This window comes from Muscardinus avellanarius (genome assembly GCF_963383645.1).
Source record: "Muscardinus avellanarius genome assembly, chromosome: 3".
Classification (NCBI taxonomy): domain Eukaryota; kingdom Metazoa; phylum Chordata; class Mammalia; order Rodentia; family Gliridae; genus Muscardinus; species Muscardinus avellanarius.
The window spans coordinates 118,880,985-118,890,238 of record NC_137788.1 but is presented as its reverse complement, the minus strand read 5'-3'; the positions used below and the strand labels follow the sequence as shown (position 1 = coordinate 118,890,238).

The 9,254-nt window shown below is 52.4% G+C and overlaps 3 protein-coding genes across 3 annotated transcripts; 2 read left to right on the top strand and 1 right to left on the bottom strand.

The window, feature by feature from the left end:
- Window positions 1–4,413: 4,413 nt before the first annotated feature.
- Window positions 4,414–4,794, bottom strand: LOC308260934 (histone H2B type 2-E; the record flags this gene model as incomplete). The annotated part of the gene is made up of 1 exon (XM_080692594.1): window positions 4,414–4,794. One exon carries the CDS (start codon window positions 4,792–4,794, stop codon window positions 4,414–4,416), a length of 381 nt encoding a protein of 126 aa, XP_080548720.1.
- A 373-nt stretch (window positions 4,795–5,167) lies between these two features.
- LOC308260454 (histone H2A type 2-A) lies at window positions 5,168–5,560 on the top strand (the record flags this gene model as incomplete). The annotated part of the gene is made up of 1 exon (XM_080691788.1): window positions 5,168–5,560. One exon carries the CDS (start codon window positions 5,168–5,170, stop codon window positions 5,558–5,560), a length of 393 nt encoding a protein of 130 aa, XP_080547914.1.
- Window positions 5,561–6,641: 1,081 nt separating this feature from the next.
- Window positions 6,642–7,052, top strand: LOC308259746 (histone H3.2; the record flags this gene model as incomplete). Its single annotated transcript, XM_080690988.1, has 1 exon — window positions 6,642–7,052. The coding sequence occupies one exon, from the start codon at window positions 6,642–6,644 to the stop codon at window positions 7,050–7,052; it is 411 nt and encodes a 136-aa protein (XP_080547114.1).
- Between the last annotated feature and the right edge of the window lie 2,202 nt (window positions 7,053–9,254).

The window sequence follows — 9,254 nt, the reverse complement described above, 5'->3', positions numbered from 1 at the left end:
CAGGAGGATCGCACAGGTTCAAAGCCAGCCGTGCTGGCTTAAGCGACTGTTTCTAAATAAAAAAATATATAAATAGGTCTGGGAGTGTAGCCTGGAAGTAGAAGGGTTTCCAGGAACCCCAGTATCACCAAAAAAAAAAAAAAAATTTAAAGTGGTTAGCAAGTACACAGAAGAGTTGGGACCCAGGTTTACATAATAACTTTTAGCAGATAGGCTAAAATTCCCCAAGGATGTGGGAGGATGGTACAGGTCTCCGAGCTACCACGTGACCCCCTGACTTTGTTAAGCAAGTCACACATTCAGGTCTTAACCAACACCTGGGCCTACACCTGCATCAAGGCAGGAAGAAGGCTTTTGGTCGAGCAAAAAAATCCCCATAATCATAATCCCCATAATCATAAAAAGAGGCCTGCAGGGAGTTAATGGGCGGGCTCACACCTAGAAGATTATTGGTTGGGCAAGATGAAGGATAATGAATCTTTATAAACACTGTTCTATATTCAAAACCTCAGTGTCTTAATTTCAAGTCACTCCACTATGTCAGTCTTTCTCTGACATAGCGCTTTGTCATCTCTGTCCCTTCTTTCTGCCTTTGTAATAATAAAAATCGTTTAAGCTTACAGCAGTAGAATTCTATGCTTTTCTAAGGTAGCTAAGAACAAGAACCCCCGGCTCCATCTCACGGTTACAGTTTTGGTGCCCAACAGGGGCCCCATTACAGTTTTGGTGTGTCATTCTAACATATAGGGTGTGTTCAGTTTTAGGCCAAAGCCTCAGTGAGCCCCCACCCTTAATCATCACAATGGCCTCTCACCCATCTAAGGATTAAGAGACAGTCTAGACCTCCACTATGCGACCCTGCCCACTCCCCTCATGGGTGTGCCTGTATTGGAAAATTGCTCTGGTATTAATTTTCAAAATGTAAAAAGCAGTCAGAGTCTGGGTCAGGACAAAGGGCTGCAGAGCTCCCCTTTCTCTGTGCCCTTTGGCCTAAAGTTTACCCATAGTAAAGCCATTAGCCTTAAAAATACACAGAGATAAAAACCCCAAGGTCATAGTAACTGGTACATTTTAGAGCCATAAAGATAGCCAAAAACTTATGCATTTCTCTTAGCGATTACCCACAGCTACACTGGCTGTAAAAAAAAAAAGCACCCACAGCTGAGGGGCAGACAAGAAAGACAAATACATTGTTTCTGGCTCTCCAGCGTGGCAGCCAGGCACGCTGCTGTTTCTTCTCTTTCCTTTCTATTTCCTACTGATTTTGTAATAAAGACTTGTTGAAGCTGTACCAAGCTATTAGTTTTAATTTCCCTATTCAACAAATTCTAGCTGAATAGAGAAGAGGCCACAGCACCATCACAACCATATATACAATAAGGCTTCTAAAAAAGACCTGAAAAAGCCATAAAGACTGACGATGCTCTTCCCTCTTGAGATGGCCTCCGTTCTCCCTCAAGTCCCTCATTTTCCTAAACACCTTTTTTTTTTTTTTTTTTTGGCGGTACTGGAGATGGCACCCAGGGGCATTCTACCTCGTAGATACAACCCTAACCTTATTTTTTTATTTTGAAACAAGTTCTCACTGAGCTGCAAAGGGCCTCACTCAGTAGCTGAGGTTGGCCAGGAACCCGGATTCTCCTGTCTCAGCCTCCTGAATGCTGGGATTACAAGTGTGTGCCACCACGACCAGCTCCTAAACAAAACTTTCTGTCTCCTGCTGACATTCTTTTCTGCCATATAAGCCAGGAACTCTATAGAACTGTCATGCTTTCCCATGACACTAGTACTCGAAAAAGGAAAAGAAAAAAAAAAAGGCATCCGCAAAAGCAGGAAGTGTTACCTGGGGACAGTAAATTGGAATGCTTTTATTTCCGCTAGTGAAATAAGATGGGTTTTGCAAAAATAACTAGAATATATTATCTGGGGTTTTGTGTGTGTGGTACATGGAGGGTGGAATCCAGAGGCTTTTCTACCTCCAGGCCACACTCCCAGCCCTATTTTTATAATCTATTTGGAAACAGGGTCTCACTAAGTTGCCGAGAGCCTCACTAAGTAGCTGAGGCTGGCTTCGAACTTGTGAGATCCTCCTGTCTCAGCCTCCCAAGTGCGGGGATTACCAGCCTGTGCCAACACACCCGGCAAGTGATCTGTTTTTAATTGGGTTGGGAGAACAGGGAGTGTGTCCTGCTGGAAGGCAACATTTGGGATTTTATGTAGATGCATAGGAAGAAAAAGTGAGCAAAAGCAAAAGGGATGAAGCTTGGCCACTGCTGAATTCTGTTTTATGCCTTTTTTTCAGTACCCCATCTTATGTTCTCACTTTTCTTTTAAACATTTATTTTGAAGTCTGGCATAGTGGAGTATGCCTATAATCCCAGCATTTGTGAGACTGAGACAGGAGGATCACAGGTTCAAGGCCCCAGTCTTGTCATGTTAGCAACTTGGGCCCTCAACAACTTAGATCCTAGTTAAAAAGACATGCCTGTAATCCCAGCACTTAGAAGGCTGAGACAGAAGTAGACAGGTTCGAAGCCAGCCTCAGCTACTGAGTAGGCTCTAAGCAACTTAAGTGAGACCCTGTTTCCAAATAAAGTATAAAATAGGTCTGGGAGTATGGCCTGGAGGTAGAAAAGCCCCTGGGTTCCACCCCCAGTAACACACACACACACACACACACACACACACACACACACACACAGACAAAAGGGGTGGTGGGAGTGGGGAGGAAGGCTGGGAGTGTAGCTCAGAAGAAGAAAGCCTTCAATTCAATCCCCAGAATTAAGAGAGAGAGAGAGAGAGAGAGAGAGAGAGAGAGAGAAAAGAAGAAGAAGAAGGGGGGGGGGAGACTGGTATGGTGGCGCATGCTTGTAATCCTAGCGCTTGGGAGGCTGAGATAGGAGGATCGCACAGGTCCGAAGCCAGCCTTAGTGAGGCTCTCACTAACTCAGTGAGACCCTGTTTCCAAATAAAATATAAGAGGATTGGGAGTATAGCGGGAGGTAGAAAGGCCCCTGGGTTCCACCAGCAGTACCCCCCACGCCAGAAAAAGAAAGATAATTTTAAGTCCAAATAAAAGTATGAAGTTCAGTATTTTATTACTTGGCCTGAGTTAATAAGGGATTAGATAAAGCCAGTTTTGTACTTGGCATTATAAACAATTCTAGGGCGACTAAAAAAAATGGGTGTTGACAATGAATAGCTTCTCACCAAGAAATAGGACACTACATAAGAATGTTTGATGTAATATGCAAATCAGATATTGGTCTATAGTTATCTCTGCCTCACCCCTAGTGGTGTCAAATAGAACTGAGGAGTTAAAGGACAAGTGTATTTTGTGTCTCAAGTAATCCAGAAAGCGGGCATGGTGGAGTAGCAACACTCCTAATCCTAATCCAAGCATTCCGGAGGCTGAGACCAGAGGATCAGGATTCGTGGACAGCCTCAGATACTTAGTGAGACCCTCCCCAATTTCTTTTATTTTCCGGTTGGCTCCGAGTCACACCCCCTACCCTGTATTTATTCTATTCTGAAACAGAGTCACACTAAGTTGCAGAGGGCCTCACTAACTAGCTGAGGCTATCCACAAACCGCGATCCTCCTGTCTCAGCCTCCCAAATGCTGGGGTTGCAAACATGCACCACCATACCCAGCTCAGGCCCTTACCCAATTTAGACCCTGTTTCAAAATAAAGAATAAAAAATGGGCACAGGGTGTAGCTTGGAGGCCGAATGCCTCTGGATTACATCTCCAGACCCCCACACAATAAATAAATAAATAAATAAATAAATAAATAAAATTCCAGCACTCAGTGGCCTTTGTAATGCTTTAAGTACTTTTCAAGGTTTCCGTCTCAAAAATGACAAGGGCCTTTTCCTTACATGTAAGCTTTACTGTCTTTACTATTTGGTAGAGAAAAAGTTGTTCCATCAAAGGCACAAGTATTATGTGAAATGTTTTCAACCACAAAACTTGTTACCCAGAAGTTCATAAAGGCTAGGATATGAACTAAAACTATTCCATTACACATTAACGGCAGTTTCCACTTCCTAAAAAGAAAATGCTATTTCACAGTACTGTAAAACATAACCTAATTGCTTCAAAGCATGGCTTAATGTTTACTCTAAACTCTTACCTAGATTTACAGACATTGTGATGGAAGAGACATGTTCTGCATATGAACCCAGTACACCGATAGTTCTACGATAAATAATGTCCCAATTATTATTCTCACGACACCCAGTACTGGAGGACAAGTTATTAAATAGGAAGAGGCAGGGGATATGGGAGAGAAGTAACAGAAAAAAAATCTGGGCGTGGAGGGGAAGCCAGCATCTTTCACCGAGAAGGTGGGTGGCCCTGAAAAGAGCCTTTGAGGAGGAGCATCCGGAGAGGCCCGCGCAGGCCGGCGGCTCACTTGGAGCTGGTGTACTTGGTGACGGCCTTGGTGCCCTCGGACACGGCGTGCTTGGCCAGCTCGCCGGGCAGCAGCAGGCGCACGGCCGTCTGGATCTCCCGCGACGTGATGGTCGAGCGCTTGTTGTAGTGCGCCAGGCGCGACGCCTCGCCCGCGATGCGCTCGAAGATGTCGTTCACGAACGAGTTCATGATGCCCATGGCCTTGGACGAGATGCCCGTGTCGGGGTGCACCTGCTTCAGCACCTTGTACACGTAGATGGAGTAGCTCTCCTTGCGGCTGCGCTTGCGCTTCTTGCCGTCCTTCTTCTGGGCCTTGGTGACAGCCTTCTTGGAGCCCTTCTTGGGAGCCGGGGCGGACTTGGCCGGCTCGGGCATGGCGAGGCGAGGCGAGGCGAGAGCGACAGGCGGCCCAGGCCAGGGGGCAGCCAGGCGGCGCGAGAGAACGCGGGCGCGCCGGAAACGGCCCGGTACTTATAGAGGCCGTATGCAAAGTAGGCTCCTGGGGCCGCCGCGCCCTGATTCGCGAGTTCCCAGCGGCGCCTAGGCGAATTATGCAAATGAGGGGATTCCGGGCGAGCTCTGCTATTGGTCGTGGAGGCGAACCTACGGCTCAGCCAATGAGAGTGGTCGGCGGACAATCCGCGTTCCGGCTATAAAAGGGAGAACCGGGGCGGTTTCGGGCGACTTTCCCAGCGGTTGGGCGGGAGCCGTTCGGAGTTTGTCTGTTGGCGGTGTTGTTGTTGCTGAGATGTCGGGTCGCGGCAAGCAGGGCGGCAAGGCCCGGGCGAAGGCCAAGTCGCGCTCGTCCCGCGCCGGCCTGCAGTTCCCGGTGGGGCGTGTGCACCGCCTGCTGCGCAAGGGCAACTACGCCGAGCGGGTGGGCGCCGGCGCGCCGGTCTACATGGCGGCCGTGCTGGAGTACCTGACGGCCGAGATCCTGGAGCTGGCGGGCAACGCGGCCCGCGACAACAAGAAGACGCGCATCATCCCCCGCCACCTGCAGCTGGCCATCCGCAACGACGAGGAGCTCAACAAGCTGCTGGGCAAGGTGACCATCGCGCAGGGCGGCGTCCTGCCCAACATCCAGGCCGTGCTGCTGCCCAAGAAGACGGAGAGCCACCACAAGGCGAAGGGCAAGTGAGGCGGCTCCGGGAGCCGCGCGCCCGCGCCCGCGAAATTCAAAGGCTCTTTTCAGAGCCACCTACCGTTTCAAATAAAGAGTTGTCCACTAACGGCGCCTGGCCGGGGCGGGGCGCGCCGTTCCCCCGGCCCCGACCCCCGACCCCCGCCCCGACATGTCCTGGAGGACAGCCTGAACCCCGCGCCCGCGCCCCAGCCCTTTTCGCCTTCGAAGCCATCTCGCCAAGTTTGGGGCTGCCCTCTAGCCTCCATCCTCCCGCCCAGCGCCCCAGCGTGTCCCAGTCGCTGCCAGTTTCAGGTCGGCCTTTACCTCCTGACTACACACCGGCCCGTTGTCTTTGCCCGAGCTCGAAACGCTCGCAAAGTTGAGGCTGGCCTGCGAGCCTGGCTCCGCCGCCCGAGCGCTGGGGTCCCGGCGTGCGCCGCCATGCCACGTCCCGCCTCTCGCGGCTGCGGCCTGGCACAGGGCAGCGAGGGGTCGCCCCATCGGGAGGGGTGTCGGCCCCCGGGCCTGGATGTCTTTCTCTTTAAGGCGCCTTCTTGGCGGAGCCCGGATCCCCGCGGGCTTTGGGAGGCGGGACCTCGCGCCCCGGGCCCTCGCTCTCGCCCGCGAGAACCAACCAACAGGTGCACGCGCCAGGCCAGGGGCCGGCCCCGGACAGGGGGCGGCGGGGAGCAAGGAAACCAGGTCTCCGGCGAGTGGAGGCCGAGTCGGCCCGGGGAGGGGCGTGGCGGGCTGTCCCCAGGGAGCGAGGGCGCCGGCCTGGGAGGAGGCTGGGACGGGGCGGGGACTCGAGAGGACTTTCACCCCGAGGGAGCCCAGGGGAGAAACCCGGGAGGGAGAAGTAAGTGCCGGCCCGTGGAGAGCCAGACGGGGGCGGGGCGGGGCGGGTTGTGTCGGAGCCAATGAGGGAGGCGGGTGGCGTGACGTAAGAGCCAATGGTCGGCCAGCGCGGGACTTTCGATTTTCCTTTCCGGCCCAATCGGGGAAAGACGGCGCCTATAAAGGCCGGTGCGGGCGGCGGGCGGCTGGTCGTTGAGCGTGGCTTGTGCTGTCCTCTGAGGTCTCGCCTGTGCCTGCCATGGCCCGCACGAAGCAGACGGCGCGCAAGTCGACGGGCGGCAAGGCCCCGCGCAAGCAGCTGGCCACCAAGGCGGCCCGCAAGAGCGCGCCGGCCACGGGCGGCGTCAAGAAGCCGCACCGCTACCGGCCGGGCACCGTGGCGCTGCGCGAGATCCGGCGCTACCAGAAGTCCACGGAGCTGCTGATCCGCAAGCTGCCGTTCCAGCGGCTGGTGCGCGAGATCGCGCAGGACTTCAAGACGGACCTGCGCTTCCAGAGCTCGGCCGTGATGGCGCTGCAGGAGGCGAGCGAGGCCTACCTGGTGGGGCTGTTCGAGGACACCAACCTGTGCGCCATCCACGCCAAGCGCGTCACCATCATGCCCAAGGACATCCAGCTGGCGCGCCGCATCCGCGGGGAGCGGGCCTGAAGTGCGCGCTGCGCTCGAGGTTCCACCGAATCGCACGCAAAGGCTCTTTTCAGAGCCACCACCGCGGCCCGGAAGGAGCTGCAGCGCTGGGCCCGGGCTCTCCCCGTGGTGGGTGGGGGTGAGAGGTCTGCTGTGTTGGGCTTTTGGGGGGCCTGCCGCCTTACTGCTTGGTGGTGAGAGGTGCCCAGCCGGCTCAGGGTGGACGGGTAGAGCTGAGTCCGAGTGTTGCTAGATGGTCCTGGGGAAGTCACCCTGCTCCTGCCCCGGGGTCTTTTCAGGCTTCACGGTCAAACTTGGGTTGCGGCAAGAGGGTGACCTCCACGCCCTAACATCTTGGACTACAGATTCCCTTCCAGCCCTTTCTGCCCTGTACTGTTTTTTTCCACGAAGAATCCGTTTAAAGTGTAGAAGCTATCCTTGAACCTTTAATTTTAAGCTGCACGTGCTGGCATTGGAGACTAGGACCACCGCACTCAGTCTAATGCTGAGGATGCTTGTGCTTTTAACAGGGCAGTCCACCAGCATTGTCTGCCACTGGTTACCTTTCTCGGGCCACATCTTAATGCCCTTCCACACCCCTGGGAGGTTTGACGTGGGTTTGGCAGTTTGTCCACCACCTGGTAACTCCTTAAAATGCCAACCCAGCTGGGCCAAACAGGGCTCAGCTTACCAAGTAGTAATGGGTCAGAGGTCTAAGGAATCTAATGTCTCCAGTCTTAGCATTCTGCAATCTAACACCGTATTCCTGTTTCCTTATCCTGAGCTCCGTTTTGGGGTGGCAGATGGGTGGCTGACTCGGGCTCCAAGGTTGCGATAACCCAGGCCACTCTGGTAGCTGGGTCTGGAGCTATCTGTTGTTTCTGGAAGACATCCAGAGAAGAGGCGAGCTCTCTGTAGACCTTTGAGGGGCTAAACAGCTCAGGGCTCAGTTCAAGTTACTGGGTGGCAATGAGCCCCTCCCCTGCCTGCATCTGGGCACACCAGGAGCTGTGAAGACCCGAGGTGAGGTTGGCTCAGGGAAGAATTCTGGCACCAGGTGAGAGGAAGTCAAGGAATGGTCCTGTTCAATTCTCACTTATCATTAAGGCCACAGGTTTTTTTGTTTTGTTTGATGGTCTGGGGATGGAACCCAGAGGCATTTGACCTCCGAGCTATACCCCCTGCCCTATTTTTTATTCTTTATTTGGAAACAGGGTTTCACTAAGTTGGGGAGGGCCTCACTAAGCTGAGGCTGTCTGAGAACTGCGATCCTCCAGTCTCAGCCTCCTGAATGCTGGGATTATAAGTGTGTGCCACCATGCCTGGCTCCAAGCCCTATTTTTTTTTTTTATTCTTTACTTTGAAACAGTCTCCCTGAGTTGCAAAGAGCCTCACTAAGTAGCTGAGGCTGGCCACAAACCCCATGAACCACGTTCCTCTGGTCTCAGCCTCCTGAATGCTGGGATTACAAGTGTGCGCCACCATGCCTGGCTGGCGGTTTATATCTTGTCTCAACACATTTCATGGGTAAAAGTAGAAGGCTGATGAGGATCCGAACGGAAACAAAAACACTTCTGAGTTGGGTGTGGTGGCGCAATGCTTATAATCCCAGCATTTGGGAGGCTGAGACACAGGTTCGAGGATCGCGGTTTGCGGACAGGCCCAGCTACTACCTAGAGATGCCCTTTGCAACTCAGTGAGAGCTGTTTCTAAATAAAGAATAAAAAACAGGGCTATGAGTGTAGCTCAGAAGTAGAAAGCCCCTGGGTTCCATCCCCCATACCTCAAAAAAAAAAAAAAATACTTTTGAAAACATTTTTTTTTTTTTCACTTCAAAAAGAACAGTGAGGATTGTGGTCACTCCTAACAGGAGAACCCTCAGTCTTAAACCCTTGGTCTCACAGGAATTTTTCAGAAAAGGCAGTTATGAGCTGAATTAATGTAACCCACCACCACCATCACCCCAGCCCCATTACCTCTGAATGTGACTATCTGGAGACAGAAAGGTGATTTTAAGTTAAAATCATTAGGCAAGCATGGTGGTATATGCCTATAACCCTAATATCTGAGAGGTTGTGATAGAAAAATTACAGGCTCAATCCAGGCATTTTGACACATGCTTGTAATCTCAGCATTTGGGAGGCTGAGACAGGAGGATCTTGGTTTGCCAACAGCCTCAGCTACTACTTCGGTCCTTTACAACTCAGTGAGACCGTTTCAAAA